Source organism: Trachemys scripta, chromosome 1, assembly GCF_013100865.1.
Source record: "Trachemys scripta elegans isolate TJP31775 chromosome 1, CAS_Tse_1.0, whole genome shotgun sequence".
In the NCBI taxonomy this organism is placed as follows: Eukaryota; Metazoa; Chordata; order Testudines; family Emydidae; genus Trachemys; species Trachemys scripta.
The window spans coordinates 293,608,705-293,625,429 of NC_048298.1; the positions used below are offsets into that span (position 1 = coordinate 293,608,705).

The 16,725-nt window shown below is 42.9% G+C and overlaps 1 protein-coding gene across 3 annotated transcripts in view; it reads right to left on the reverse strand.

The window, feature by feature from the left end:
• The window catches only part of FREM2 (FRAS1 related extracellular matrix 2), a 198,539-nt gene that overhangs the window by 19,683 nt on the left and 162,131 nt on the right, over window positions 1-16,725 (reverse strand). For 2 of the 3 annotated variants that reach the window (XR_004644122.1, XM_034758572.1), the window contains exons 16-17: window positions 10,410-10,741; window positions 692-884 (exon numbers count right to left, since the gene is read on the reverse strand). Coding sequence is in view for 2 of the 3 variants with exons in the window: in XM_034758572.1 (XP_034614463.1) it covers window positions 692-884; window positions 10,410-10,741 (525 nt within the window). In the remaining variant the exon portion in view is untranslated. Of the gene's footprint in view, window positions 1-691; window positions 885-4,170; window positions 4,589-10,409; window positions 10,742-16,725 lie in introns of those variants that run through there. The other variant, XM_034758573.1, reaches the window with a different exon arrangement.

Genomic DNA, 16,725 nt, shown 5'->3' on the forward strand with positions numbered 1-16,725 from the left:
TTAAAACTGCTTCCAGCTATGTAATATTTCATAGCCAGCAGAATAATGAATTCATGTTACTTAAAAGTTTTATAATCAACGACAGCTTGTGTGACAATGGAATAGAAAAACACAACAAATCCTAAATTTCAGTCAACATGTAAGAAAATGGAATTTTATGATTTTTCATAGGTGATTGATAAATATCTTGATATTTTTCATTCAATGCAATAACACATCTGAAGTCAAGTTTACAGACTTTCCAAATCAGAGAGTCTTTCTAGAATATTGAACAGAATGGCTGACCAATGGCAATTTATTTGCAATTAATTATTTCACATATATACTAAAAAGCAATATTTTCATATACAATTGCTTCAAAAATTATTCTGCTGCATGCAACTAAGACTTCAGCAACAGAGCAAGAGTAAAAATCAACTAAGGCCTAGTCTTCACTTACCGGCTGGTCCGGAGGCACGCCATCGATGTTCTGGGATCGATCCCGGAAGTGCTCACAATCGACGCCGGTACTCCAGCTCGCCGAGAGGAGTACGCGGCGTCGACGGGGGGGAGACTTCCGGCCGCGTCTGGACCGCGGTAAGTCCGGAGTAAGGTACTTCGAATTCAGCTACGTTATTAACGTAGCTGAATTTGCGTACCTTAGTCCGAAGTCCGGACTAAGTGTAGACCAGCCCTTAGTCTGAACACATACCTTGGAGCTCTGCTTCAGGTGGGCTGCCAATTCCATCCTTCCACAAGATGGCAGTGTCATACACAAAAGTCAGCCGAAGTTCAGACTGTAGGTCAAAATGCTGCCAGCCACCGACACCCACAGGCGAATGGAAAACATAGGAGACATACAAGGGGACTCGCAAGGTCACGTAGGACTGCACTAGATTGAGGACCTATAAAGACCAAAATCAGTTAGTTTGGTACATGGTAATGAAATATAGTCCAGTATAGACAACTCTAATGCATAAGCAAAAAATACAGAAGATACAGATTACTGTAAACATTTTGAATGAGATGAGTACGCTCTCTTCCAAATTATACATGATGAATAAAGCACTGAATTTCAGTGGCTTGCGTGTGGATACATATCTTCTCAAGTGCCCTGTTTGTATTTGAAGCAGGATATGTATTCTTGTTCAGTCTTTGTAAATAGCCAACTAACAATGGCTAGATAGAGAACCAGTTGGGGATAGTCAGTTAACAAAACAAAACAAATCTTTGCTTGTACATTTTATCTTTCTCTCTCAACCTTCACCTAGTGCTCATCTTCTGAGATGTCAAATCCTGCAATAACCTCCGAATGGGAGGACCCTGCATTTGCATGGAGCTCATTGCAAGATTGAAGCCTTAGATTACATTCTCTTCATGGCTTGACCTGTGGCTTCTTCTGTGTGTAGACAGCGGGTGTCATATTGCATGCATTCCCATAAATAAATACTAATAGTGCACTGAAGGATCAAGTTAGAATACTTTCAACTGAAAAGAATTAGAAAGTTAAATCAGATTTTAAAAAAGAATATTTTTGGTTTATATCATATAAATACTAATACTCTATTTAAATATTTTCAGCCAGAAAAGGTATGTTTTACAAAGTAAAGAAGAACAAGGTTAGAAAATCACTATTATATACGACAGAGTTATTATCTGACTTATATGCCCTTTTTATTTTCTGAACAGATTTTTTATATCTATTTAATTTAATATTCATTTTTTTTGTGAAATAATACTGCCATTACTGCCCTATTATTAGAGATAGGGCCATCCAGAGCTTGTAACTGAGGAAGAACTTTTACAACACCATGGGTTGCACTGGAGGGGAAAGGGTAAGAGGTTATGGGAGAAGGATGGAAAGATTTCAATTTCATTGGGAGAGGGGCACTTAACTGCTTTGAATATCTCCCCCAGATTAATATCTTAAAGGGTTTTAAAAGTGTTTTGCAAGACCTCTAGCGCTGTTTTAAAACTTTACAAGTTGTGTGAAATCCAAAGCCTCTTTGGGTTCACCCAGCTCCATTTATTGGGTCTCTCTCACTCGTGTTTTATGTTTTCCTATCCTAGACAAAAAGCACAGTAATACATGAAACCACAAGTATAGCAATATTACTTTTTTGCAGCACTTCACATTCTGAACTAAGTAAGTATAATAGAAAAATACTGTTATAAGGTGTCTGTTATTACTAGTACTTAGCAATTGATCTTGAAATGTATATTTATGATTCTTAAAGTGCTATGTAATCAAGTGGCCTCACAGCTAATATTAGGTGCTACTGTTAAGTCAGTTAAGATTAATGCTCCTTTGCTGGTTCTACTAAACATATTCAGGAACTTTTTTTCTGGATCAAAATAGCAGCTTTCCTGTCTAGGTGTACTGAATGCCAAGAAGTTCTTAGACAAAAAATTGCTCCTTCAGTCAACTATGTATTACACAAATAGGGCCAAGTTCACCCTGAGGTAACTCCATTGACTTCAATGGAATTACCTCAGGCACAGATTTGGCATGTTGTTCCAAAGCAATAAAACAGGCTATTCACTTATGTTAAGACAAATGCACGTTGTGATGCAGCTCCACAGGAGATTTGGTTTGCCTTTGATTCAGGGGCAATCTTGCACTCCTGGCACATAGTCAAGATTCAAACCCATTTGCTTCCATAACTAAACACATCTCTACCATCGCTGCCAGCCCAAATGGCCTTTTCTTGATCTTTACATATGAGTTTTTGTTTTTTATCTGCATGTTCATATAGCAGAAAACAAGCCAACCAACCAAAGGTCTTAAATTGAGTTTGTGTGTGATGACGGGAGTGGAAAAAAAACCCTAGCTAAAAGAGCTAACATGATAAAAGGTTTGACATATTTTCAATTACCTGTTATAAAGAAAACAAGCATAGTGCAATGCTTTGTTTTTCTGTTACACCTTTTCCTGAGCTGTGTACACCAGACATTGTCAGATATTCATGCATAGTTTACATGAACTAATTAACGTAATCTGTAAGCAACAATTTAGACTTGCATTTCCCCCCTCCATTCTATAGGGCATAAGTCAATGAATGAAATGAGACAATTCATTTCTACTGGTGGAAATAAGTCTGAAGGTCCCTGCTGAGTGAAAGTCTACCTCAAAGAAGGGCCTGAAGCCAGCTGGTACAGCATAGAAAGAATGAAAGGCCTGGCTGGGATCAATGAATTAGGAGATGGGCTAATTCAACGCATCTCTTGATCATCCCCCCTATATGGAATTTAAAAGTTATCCTCCCCTGGGAGAACCCATGAAGGAAGGCAGGGGGGATTGTTAGGGTTGTAAATTTTCTAATCACATAAAACCAAACACCCTTGCTCTATCCCTTCTCTGAGACCCCCACCCCTGCTCTGAGGCCCTGTCCCTAGCTCACGCCATTCCCCCCCCGCATGTTGCTCACTCTCCCCCACCCTCACTTACTTTCACTGGGATGGAGCAGGGGATTGGGTGCAGGAGAGGCGGAGGGCTCAGGCTGGGGGTGTGGGCTCTGGGGTGGGGCTGAGGATGAGAGGTTTTGGTGAAGGAGAAGGCTCCAGGCTTGGGGCCAAGGGGTTCAGAGATGGGAGGGGGCTCTGGGCTGAGGCAGGAGGTTGGGGTGAAGGAGGGAGTGAGGGCTCTGGGTTGGGGCCAGGGATGAGGGGTTTGGGGTGCAGGAGAGGCTCAAGGCTTGGGGCTGAGGGGTTTGGAGTGCGTGAGGGGGCTCAAGGCTAGAGCAGGGGGTTGGGGTGCGGGAGGGTATACGGGGTGCGGGCTCCGGGCTCCAACCAGGTGGTGCTGACCTGAGGTGGCTCCCGGAAGCGGCCGGTATGTCCCGCTCCTAGGCGGAGGGGCTAGGGGGCTCTGTGCACTGCCTGCGCCTGCAGGCACTGCCCCCGCAGCTCTCATTGGCTGCGGTCCCCAGCCAATGGGAGCTGCGGGGCCAGTGCTTGGGGTGGGGGCAGTGCACGGAGCCTCCCTGGTCACCCCTGCGCCTAGAAGCTGGACATGCCAACTGCTTCCAGGAGCTGCACAGAACTAGGGAAGGCAGGCAGCCTGCCTTAGCCCCGCTGCACTGCTGACCGGACTTTCAGTGGCCCAGTCAGTGGTGCTGACTGGAGCCACCAGGGTCCCTTTTCGACTGAGTGTTCCGGTCAGAAACTGGACGCCTGGCAACCCTAGGTAATATTGCTGGGTGTGTGTCAGAGAGAAAGAGAGAGAGGAAAATATACCTCTGCCAGAATAGCTGCCCTCTCATAGGTTCAGCAATAGTTTGAAAATTGCACTCCCGATGCCCACCAAGATTAATTAAGTCCATTATCTATACTCAGATTCTACCCCAAATGTTATTAAATAAGTTGCATCACTACACTATTTCTTAATAAATAAGCAGAACCCTGCCAGTGAAAATCATCATTTTAGCCCAGTAGACAGAAAAATAAAATATAAAAACATGTAGTTCATCTCCTCGATCAAACTAAATAAAACTAAAATATAATAGGCAAGCTTCTTAAAAAGCTGCTGTGGAGACTGGAGAGGAGACTTTTTCCCTGTATTCCAAGTTGAGTTGCCAGTGAACAGAACCCAAATGCTTCTGGTTCCAGTCTGGATAGGAAAAAAAAACAAATAAATCAACTAACCATTTCCATATAGTTTGAGAAACCCTATTTTTACAGTCCTACTTGGGATATGCCATTCAATGGAATATGGAAAACACTCCTTCCATTGTGATATCTCCATTTTTTAGCACTGCCCGCAGAGACTAATGAAAGTAGGCAGCTGTTCCTATTTTAACTTGATGTTATGAAAGCAGGAGGCTAACTGACAGCTATAAAAGTAGAGTATCAGTTTAAGTGCTATGGAGATACAGAACAGGTGCATTACATATCTATGTATTCCACACTCAGTAGAACTTAGCAGTTGCATTATCAGAGTTTTATTCATTAGCAATAAAATAATGAAAATAATATCTAGAATAATTTCTCAGAATGTTGTATGACTTTTAACCTTATGATGCTGACGTGGATATTCACAGTTCACTGTCACACTCAAAGCCAAGAGAGAGAGGGGGCTGTGGGATCTAGGAAATTGTGCCTAATGCACTGTAACCATGTCATGCCTGGAGAACATGAGAAGATAGAACAGAGGAGCTGCTCCAAGCAGTACAAGAAATGCACTCTACCAATACACCTCTTCCCCGATATAATGCTGTCCTTGGGAGCCAAAAAATCTTACCGCATTATAGGTGAAACCGTGTTATATCGAACTTGTTTTGATCCACCGGAGTGTGCAGCCCCGCCCCCCCGGAGCGCTGCTTTACCACATTATATCTGAATTCGTGTTCTATCGGGTTGCGTTATAACGGGGTAGAGGTGTACCTGATAAAGCTGCGGATCAATAAATCACTCTAACAGCTGTTTATAAAAGTCATTCCTGTGAGCGAAGCAAATCTTTTATGCCTGTCATCAGTGTGGGGAGTAGATTTACAAGCATCTCCTTTGCAATCTGAAATGTCAGAATGAGCCTGACGTCTGTTTCTGAACATTGATGATTCCCATGCTAGGATTACAAGAGGTAAAAAACAACCTCTGCGTCCACACACCATTTCTACAGGTTCTCTTTTCATTAGAGAACACTTTATTAGATAATACAAATATGTTTCAGTGCCAAATCTGTCACAGCACAGATTAAATGAGAAAACACACATCAGAAAGGACATTCTCTGTTTTTGGTCCATTTTAGGCACATTTTGGTCATAATTTCACTATTGCAACCCCACTGATTTTAACAATATGGCCCTAGTTTAAGTGAGGGCAGAACCTGGCCCAGGGAAATGATCTTTTACGTGATTGTTGGGATACTAGCAGGGAAAGCATGAGAGAGTGTGTCCTCATCGCTAGGTGTTTATAGCATGAAAAATAGTTAGAGGCAAGCAGTATTCCTTGAATCCTTTGTAATATATTTCTCAGTGAAGGAGGATTTTCATGCTAACTATAATTTTGTCCTCCAAGTTGTCCTGAACCTATTTTTCATTGCATTAGTGGGAGATCTCTCTTCAGTTTCTCCATGCAAGCTTAACAATGTTATCAACCACTTATTTACACAATAACAGTTTGTTAAAGTGAAAAGTCAGTCCCAGGAAGGCAGATGGCCAGGTGAGTTAAAGGTGAAATGCAAAACAGGTATGTTTAAAAGAATTTGAATGGAGAGGATAATGGAACACAGCCTTGACATGTCAGGCCTCTTGAAATGTTTAACCTTTTACTTTGTTGCACAGCTGGTGCCCATATATCCACAAAGTATTCACTTTATAAAACAGTTTTTCTTTTCATCCCTTACTGAATTCACTTATTTACAAAAACAGCTGGGGGGGGGGGGGGGCGGCGCAGGAAGACGTGTGTTATGGAACCTGACATGTTTAAGGAAAAATCACAAGTTGATTATGCTAGCTGAGCTTGAAAAACTGCCATGAAAATATATATTTCTTTTTATTTGCAATTTACACTGTTCAGCAAACTTAACAAGAAAATTAACTCGCAGCTCTGAGGTTCAATATTGCTGAAGCTAGATCTAGTGAAGATGGAAAAACACTGTCTCTTTAGAATAAAAATCTGTGAACCTCCGTGTACAACTCAAGGCAGTAAAATGATCGCTTTTAAATGAATTTTTATATGGACCATCTAAACATCTCAGCCTACACCATCTGCACTATAAATATGAGCTGAACAGACTGGAAGGAAAATCTTTTCAAACCCTGGCTAGAAGCAGCCTCTCTATTGCAGAGTGAAATACAACTGCTCGGCTGTATTCCATTACAGTAGCTTCAAGCTACCAATCTGTACATTCAAACATTTTAATGTATGTTCTTCATCTTGTTGTTTCTGGCAGAGACTTACTTAATGTTGTTAATAAAATCTGTTTGAATGATAATTTTCTTGAGCCACCATGTCAAGCCTGGTAATGGACTGGAACCAGAGAAAGAAACTTCCACAATTAAACACATGGCCAGAACCACAAATTGTCTGGCTCAAGAATGTAATTGGAACAGGAGGAAATAAGATCAAATGATACTTTATACTCTATCAAATAAGTCTGGGCTGACTTTTTCCCCCTATATAAATTAAATATTAAAAGGGACTCCAACTTTCTTAGTTTTTTTTTCTCCATTTTTAACTTCCTTTCAAAAATAATACTTTGCACTTCTATAGCACCTTTCATCTGAGGATCACAAAGCTCTTCAGAGTCATTAATTCACTAAGCTTCACAACATTGCTGTGAAGTATTTAAGGAACTTATAGGGGTCACAACCCAACCTATATCTATCTATTGCTTGGATCTTTCAAGTATCTCAGATCTATTATTTTAAGAGCTTTATATACTACAAGTTTATACACTTTATATATCTTGAATTTCAGACTTTGGCTTACTGGATTGTGGAGTGTTGGCATAATGAAAACTATTGCTAACCGTAAGGGCTGACCTCAGCTTTAGCCAGAACACAGTTCTAATCTAGACTAACCAGTGTAGGTTCTGATGTAGGTTCCTAAAGTTAGGTAGCTACATCCACATTTAGACACTTAAATAAAAGTGGTTTGATTTTCAAGAGGGGCTGAGCACATGCAATTCCCATAAACATCCACTGTGGAGTTGAGGGTGCTCAGCCCCTGTGAAAATCCCTATGAAGAACTCTGTGGCTCTCTGCTTCAAGAATGCCTGCCAAGAACCTTCTCTAGCCCCTCTTCCCTGGCCTCATGGTACAGATTGAAGGAGGCTGTGCTCATATCCTCACACGGGGTTTGCTGCCATGCTGAGGTAGTCCTGGGAGAGAATGCTCCCTTGCAGACAGAGAGCCCCAAAAGAAATGCTCTGTGCCATCTGCACAGTGTCTGTGGCTGCTGCACCTCCTGCCCCAGACTGCTTGCAGTGTTGCCAATGAAACCAAACAAGTCACTGGGCCATTGACATCACTGCCTCATCTCCCCGAGCATGCACGCAATTTTATTCCAGACACTGCCATGGGTGGAGCTACCACAAAGCAAAGCCCCATGGCATGAAGGAAGTTGCAGACCCCTTCCAGGAAATCTTTTCATTGCACCCCTCCTCAGCACTACTTTTTGGGCCACATGGGCCAGGTAGAGTGAAGAACCAAGACTTGGCCTTAAAGACACAAAGACAATAAAATCTTCTCACTGACTGGCAATTCATCTGCCAATCTGCTCACCTTGAACAAACAAAAACCAAGACCCATCAGGAGCAGTGGGTAGTATAATATTGCTAAAAGTGTTTTTTGTCATTTCCTTATCTATTACATTCTGAATTGTGGAACACAAACTTCCTTGGCGTGCTGAACCAAGAGCACGGTGAAAACTGCAGTTGCCAACTTTCATCCCACATAGGAGGATTATTAATTGTTAGCTGAAGGGGAAAAAAGCCCCACAATGGTGACAACTGCAGACATAGGGTACTGACTGACTAGCCTCTCAGCTGGAGGGGGGTCATGTGAAGACAAAGACCAAACTCAGAGAAGAATTAAAAATGAAGAAGGCAGTGAAGCGCATTATGACGGGGGGTGGAGAGGGGGGAAATGAAGGGCAATGCTTCACTGCTAGAACCAATTCAGTTTGATATTTCACTTACAGCACTGTAATCTTTTAACCATATCCTGCGAGGCACTGAGCAATGACTTCACCACTGCTTGAGGCTTCTCAAGATTCCCCCGCCACACAAAATCATGATTCTTACCTACAGTACAAAATGCTTCCTGAGCTTGAAGCAAGTGCCATGTTTCATCCTGAGCTAGAATATATAACTTCTTTTAATATTCTAAAAATATTCATAAAAATTAGTGTTAACAATGTCCCTTATTTTTTCCAGCTATGTTTATATGTGAAAAGCATCTTATCTTATCTATCTGGCCTTATCTCTGAAGTATTTACAAATATTTTAAAACAGAAATGATTACCAAAAAAATAATCTGTCTGTCTTCCTTTCCAGGTAGTGGGAGAAATAGCTTGATTGGTTACAGGGGTTTCTCTGTGCTAGTTTGTGTGTTAAGGATTGTGTTGTGTATGAGAGAGAAGAAATTAATGTGTGGTTTTAGTGAGTGTGTTGTATGTTTGTGTGAGAGCTCAGAGACTGGGGGAAAGCAGAGCTGAAGACATTAGTTAGTATTTAGCTCTGAAAGCGGTAGGGTCTGTAATCATTCTTATCTTCTGGGAACGTATTCTGCAGTCTAGCTCCACCTGCTGTGTAAGTTTTGCATCCCATACTCACTAGCCTCCCCTTTCTTGCTAATAGTTTCAGGGTTCCAGTGGAATGTACCTCTTGGAGGTTCTGGTTGCATTCTGTAGCATTATCCTAGAGAGAAGTTACAATGAAAGGAAGGATAGTGTTGTGGTTTTGGTCCTGTTCTCAGCCTCTGAGACTATTCCAAGATATAACCTTCTCTGTGAAATAAAAAGATAACTCCTCACAGCCAGTGGTGCTCTATTCTGGGGTTGAGTGGAGGCAGTATGGGCTTATGAAGCAATTTATTGTACAGAAAAGTTCTGGGAGGTGACTTTGCTGTCACAGTGGCAGAAAAAATACAAGCCCTGTTTGCCTCCTTCACAATATTGGCATAGACTTGTAGAAATTCTTTCCCTGATGGAAACCTAATTCCCCTGCTTTAATCCGCACTCCATTTCCAGAGCTCCATATGACAACCACTATATGACATGTAAAACTGGCAGAGTCTCTCCTTCCTTCTTGCCTGAGGGGTTTTCTGTTGAGTGATATGAAGCACACTCTCTTCCCAGGGCTGTCTGAACTCACAACTCTTGCTGCTCCAGAGAGAAAGAGACTAGCACTGACAGCTAAATCTAAGCCCCCCTGACATGGCAGCACAGGAAATTGCCATCAGCATATGGGATCAGCCTCCACGCCTTCCTCTTTAATGTTACTTTAAGGTGATTGTATTTTGTCTACATCTAAATATCGCAGTACTTCACAATCTGTACTGGAAACGGGCTAACAACCACTTGATTAAAACCACAAGCTTTTCAGAAGGGCTACACTCCAAAGTAGGACTGGAGTGGGATGCTTTTACTACACGTTCAAATGTAAAAAATGTAAATGTATTGGATGAAAACCTGGCTACGCTGAAATCAATGTGAGTTTTGCCATTAGCTTAATTGGGGCCAGGATTTTACCCATTATGTTTACTGGTATTTAGTGGCTATTGATAGTGTTATGAAATAAACACTATGAAATAATCGGGTTCATGACAGGCCTACGGATGGTTATGAAAGAAAAGGCTTTCATTTTTAACTAAATGCAGTTCTTAAGCCACTTAGTCTTAGAGCACATGTAAATCACAGGGGAAATTACTGAACTGGATTAGTTCATTTTGAGACCACTTTATAGATAAGAAGTAAAAATTTGGTACCTGTCCATCTGTCCCAATGGTGCCTCCACAATCAGTGAGGAGCTCAGACATGTCATAATAGCTGACAAACTCCCATAAACAGGCCTCCAGGTTCAGATTTCGGTAGAAGCGTAAAGTACTGGGACCCCTGATTGATGCACTGTGTTGGTAGGGAATGGTCTCTCCAATCACATCTGGATTTTTGGTAGCATCAGTCAAGAAACCATGGTGAGTCTTCACTTCTGTGTAATCCAACAGGTTGGAGCATTTATGATTTCCCACCCTAGTTCCATCAGGGCTGAGGGTTAGCTCAAAGTTGGACAGCTCTCTTGTGGAGATAACAGGTAACATGCCTAGAAGACATATGTGTAACTGGTGGCACCATAACTACATTTTAACATTCAGTTCTGCCAAAATTTGCCAGTCACCTAACACATTATATCAGGTATATTAGACCCTGCTTTGAACATACAGAAGAACCCCACTAATCAATGCACTTTAAAATGTAAACAAAAATGATGTCCTTTGCATCTGTGTAGCAGAATGTTGGAAAATAATGACATCTTTGTAATACGAGACCTTGGGTAAAACCAGGTGCCTAAGTCACTTTTTAAAATGAGATGTTAGATCCTAAGTCACGTAGGTGCTTTCCCAATTTTATCCGAGATCTCATTTATAAGATATTATTCCGCATAAATTATGTTATAATGCATTAATTGCACATTATTAAGATTCATCATAAAATAATTAAAACTGAGCTATAGCTGTTAATATAAAAGCACAAAGTGCATTTTGTGATGCAGTTTTCTTGCTTTTTAAATTGTTTGTTTACTTATTGGCTAATTAACTGATTTCCTAATCATCCCAGCAAATCAATTTCTACTGCATCCCTCACCATTCATTAAAATGCTTTAAAAACATTCATTAAAGTCTCCTAAAACCTCTGTGAAATTGGTAATATGATTATACCCAGCTTGCACATGGATAAACTGAGGTATATTTAGGGTAAGTTATTTGTCCATGGATGGCAGCAAGACTGGGAAAAGAATTCTAGCTGTCTGCCCTAACCATTCTACACTCAAGCTAAATTTAAAAACTAGTTCACCAATGGCTGTTGCCAGAATGTTTAGATGCCCATTCTACTAGAGTGACACTTCCGTGTAACATAAGCAACTTCTGAGCTCAAATCAATCTCTGTTTTCTGAAAGGCATTCAATAAGCAGTGCTTAGGTATCCAGGAGATTTCATTCCCTCCCCCCCCCTCACTGCATAACACTTAATATTCAACATGGTAAATTCATCCCTGGTGTAACTTCATAAACTTCAAAGGAGTTATCTTAAGGATTGATTAGACCAATTTGTGCAAACTATGCAAATAATTTAGAACCATTTACTTTTCACATCGAAGAACACGAGGAAAAGAAAACATCTTGTCAGAAACTGTGATGGGGATGGTCAGGCCTAGTGGTTGGAGCCATGGCGGTCAGGTTTAGTGCTTGGAGCCGGGTGGGTCAGAGCTGGAATCAGGAGTCTGCTACGGGGTTGGAATGAGGCCAGAGTGAGAGCAAGGCTGCAGCAGGCCTAGGAAAAGGGCTGGAGCAGGCTAAGGCTTGTGGAATCTGTTGCCACTATCAGGCAGGGGCAGGTTCCAAGCCCTGGAGTGCCATTTACCAGACTGAGCTGCTGTTCCTCCTGTGAGGCTTATATACCTTCCCTGAGAGTCACCAGACCAGTTCCTGTCTTGTGGATTGGCTGAAGCCTAGAACAGGAATGACTGAACAATCCATGTGGCTTAATCAGGGTCTACTTCAGGGATGACTCATCACCTTACATTACCCTCCCACCCCTGCCCCGGGTGCTTTAGACCCCACTTGTCAGGGTGTGATTGATGGAATTCACGAAGGAGGTCAGGTACATGTATGTTACTGGCTGGTTCCCATGAACCATTCGCTGGGCCACACCCTTCCAAATCCACGAGGCACAGCAGTCATCCTCGGAGGAGCTTAGAGTCCAGGATCTGCCTCACCACGTGTTCTTCCTGTCCATGATGGGGAGTGGAGGTAGTTGTGTGCATCAAGGAAAGGAGTTGTTCACATATTTCTTTAACAAGGAAGTATGGAGTACTGGATGTATCTTCATGGTACATAGCAGCTGGAGTCTGAAGGCCATGGGGTTAATTTGTTGAATCATCTGGAATGGGCCAAGATAATGGTGGTCTAGTTTCCTTGAGGGTCGGGAGGAGTCTAAGTGTTGAGTTGAGAGCCATCCTCTGTCTCTGACTGCCATAGGTGGATGTCCCTGTCAATGAAGGTCAGCGTTTCATTTGTAGTCCTCCTTGGCTGAGTTTAAGTGTGATTTTAATTTTTCTTGAATATGTTGGAGGTGTTGAACCAAATCAGAAACCACAGGGACATGGGAGGACTGCAGTACAGACTGATGAAATTGGGGGTGGAAGCTATAACTGGCATAGAAGGGTCTTTGGCAGGTTGATCTGTGATTGGAGTTACTGTAAGCAAATTTGGCAAAAGGCAAGAACTGGAACCAGTCATCTTGCTGGTAGTTGATGAAGCAACAAAGTTATTGTTCTAGATTTTGGTTTACCTTTTCTGTTTGTCCCTCCATCTGGCAGAGGAAATGTGTAGGGTGTCTTCCAGGAGTTTGAACAATTCTCTCCAAAAGTGGGAGAAAAACTGTAGCCCGTGATCAGGAATAATGTCTGTTGGTGACCCATGGAGCTTGAAGACGTAGTCAAAAATTCAGTGAGCTGTCATTTCTGCAGTGGGTATCTTTTGACAAGGCACAAAGTGCACCATTTGAGTAAGAAGGTCAACAATGACCAGTATAACTATGCAGCCCTGAGAAGTGGGGACATCAGTGATGATGTCCATTGAGATAAGATGCTCATGGTTGGGTGGGGTTGGAAGCAGGATCAGGGCACCTAGAGGTTTGGTATGGGGGCGAGGGGTCTTCGTCCAGCTGCACACCTCACTGGAAGCAATGTAAGACTTGACGGAGGAGAATAGTTTTGGCTACCAATTTGTGAGAGATCAGCTTTGCTGTCTACCCGTACCTGAAGTGGCCTGCCAGAGTGGAATCATGGCATAGCTGGAGCATTGCTAGACAAGGTGGTCCTTCAGGGACATAAATGCGATCCTTGTACCAAAGTACCTCGTTTCTGACAGAGAAGTTTGGGTCAAAATTGGCTGACATCCATGTCACTATAAGCACATCACTGGGCATGAGGATTTTACAAGGGCCAAAAGATTGGTGTTGGCCAGTAGGTTTACAAAATGGCAAGGCAAAATTATCTAGGTACTCTCCCTCATGGGATAATGCATCGTCTCTCTCATTTCGGGTTCTGGTCTGGCAGACCAGGATGAAGCTGAATCTAGAAAAGAAGAGGGATCTATGTATCTGACGCTGGTTCAGGGCTGTGGCGGTTCGGAGATGTTCTAGGTTTTTATGATTTGTGAACACCTGGACTGGAAAGCCTGCACCTTCTAAATAGTGGTGACACTCCTGAAATGCAGCCTTGATGGCCAGTATTTCCTTATAGTAGATTTCTTAATTTTGTTCCTCGAGTATCAATTTTGTAGAATAGAAGGCACAAAAGTGGAGGTCATTTGGGGGCCCATGTTGCTGAGATATCGTTGCCCCGATCGTGTAATTGGAGGCATCTGTTTTGATGACAAAGGGTTTAGATGGGAACACCACTTGCGAGAATCAATGGATGAATCATCTATAGAAACTGGTGAACTCTAGGAAGTACTGGATATCATGGATGCTTTTGTGTGTCGCCCAGGTCAAAACTGCAGAGACTTTTTTGGGATCCATACTTATTCTGTTGGGAGAAATGGTATAACCCAAGAAGTCCACAGAGGTGTGATCAAACTTACATTTCTCAGGCTTCCCATACAGACTTGGTTTGAAGGTGTTCATGTACTAACTAGCCATACTGGTCATGCAAGGTTTGGTTCTCTGAAAAAAATAAGAACGTCATCTAGGTAGAGAACGATAAACTGGTCCAGAACATCCCTGAAGATATCATTAATCAAGTGCTGGAATGTAGCAGGGGCATTACAGAGACCAAAAGGCATGACAAGTTACTCAAAACATCCATACTGAGTACGAAAAGCTGTTTTCCATTCATTGTCCTCTCAGATGAGGATCAGGTTATAGGTGCAGCGTAGGTCAAGTTTAGTAAAAATGTTTGCTGAGCTGACCCTCTCCAGTAGTTCACTGATCAATGGCAAGGGATATTTTATTTTTGATAGTGATACTGTTCAGTGCTTGACAGTCTATGCAGAAGTACAGGGTGCCATCCTTTTTTTTTTGACAAACAAGATTGGGGCCCCGACAGGAGATGCAAAGGGACTGATAAAATTTTTTGCTAGATTTTCATCTAAGTACTCCCATTGGGCCCTGAGTTCATAGAGTAAATTCACCAAAGGGAATTTTGGCCACTGGCTAGAGATCTATGGGGCAGTAGTAGGGCCTATGTGGGTGCAGAACAGCAGTATTTCTTTCATTGAATATATCCTCAAAGTCCATGTATTTTGTAGGAATTGGTAAATTATCCTTACTTGGAGTCTGCAGTGTGTAAAAAATTGAGGCCTTCCCCAGATTACGTCTAATGTCCTCGACACTAGGTTGGACTAGGCACTGATGCTGACAATAATCAGACTCAAACCGAATGTTGTGTGCTCTCCAGAAAATGCCTGGATTGTGGAGGGAAGAGTCAGGGGATACCAGGCATGATTGGGAAGTGGGCTGAGTCAATCAGGTTAAACTGCAGGGTTTCCTGGTGGTTTGAATTACAGTTCAGAGGGGGTCAGTCTGACAGACCACTGGGCCTGAGGATAGCAAGCTGCCGTCAATTGCCTCCACCAAGATGGGGGCGAGTTTCCTTTGCACTAGTAGGTGATGGATCCAGTGTCCATGAAATTGCCAGAGCCTCTGGAGTCTATCTGCACAAGCTGGGTGCGGCTTGCTTCAGCCGTATAGAGGGCCCAAAGTCGGAGCGTCATCTGAAGGTGGGATTGGCCATTGTCCACGATGGTTAGGATACACGTAGGTAGCAGAAGGGGTCTGGTCAGGGAACCCAATCCTGTTGTTTCATCTGGATGTGTCTCTTCTAATGAGGCTGAACTTGCTCATTTTCTCAGACTAGCCACAGAACAGGACTTGAGGGGAAACCTGGTGGCAAAGTGGCCTCGTTCCCCACAGAACAGGCAGAGGCCTTTCAGACAATGATATTCCTTCTTTTGATCTGAGAGGCACCTTCATGTCATGTCTACCTGCATGGATTTGGGTCTGACGACTGCCTAGGGATGTGTGTGTGGCAGGAATAGGTGTGGGCTAGGCAGTGGCCAAGCGTGTACCTTCCTTCATTCCTGGCATTACTCGAACAGTCAATTTGGATACACAACTTGATGTTGGGGAGCAATGCCGAGTGGGGATCTACCTGGGCCAGTTTATCTTAATCTCATCATTCGGGCCTAGACAGAAAAGGTAAATCTGCACTGCTTTGTTCCAAGCCATGTCAGTTACCTATGATGGAAACGGGTGGTGTAGGCTGCAACAGAATGGGGATCTTGTTTGAGTGACTGCAGGGCAGCTTCGGTGGAGTGGGTACGGTCTGGGTCATCAAACATGAATGAAAAGACACAAATGAATTAATCAAAGTTCTGCTCCAGGATTGGCGATGCCTAATCCAGTGCTTCCTGTTAATAAGCTGCTGATGACACCACTCTTGGTTTGTTTTTTCATGTACATTGCTAGGTGTAACAGGAACCGTAGGCAACAATGATTGCACCCCTCTCCCCCCAAAACAAAACTTTTGATGGTTCCCATCAAATCTCTCTGGAAGCAGGATCTTTGGACTTAGATCTCGGGCTGTCATGGCTGATGATGTTAGAGGGGCCTGGGACTGCTGGGAGGTGTGAGCGCAGGAAGGCACTTTCCAATTGTAGCTGGGCCACTTAGTTCTCGAGAGCTCGAACTAGTTCTGTCATCTTAGTGGCAGAGGAGTCTAGAGATTTTATTTCAATTGTAGAGTGCACCTGCCAACATAGGAGATCCATCTTGGTCATTGAGTCCAATGGAGGTCAGTCTGCTCTAACTGTCAGAAACTATGATGAGCATAGTCGGGCCTAGTGATTGGAGCTGTGGCAGTTATGCCTACTGGTCAGAGCCAGGGAGTCAAGAGCCAGAATAAGGAGTCCAGTGTGGGATTGGAACAAGGTTGGAGTGAGAGCAAGGCTGGAGCAGCACTAGGAACAGGGCTGGAGCAAAAGCAGATTAAGGCTTGTGGAGTCTGTTGCCATCATCAGGCAGG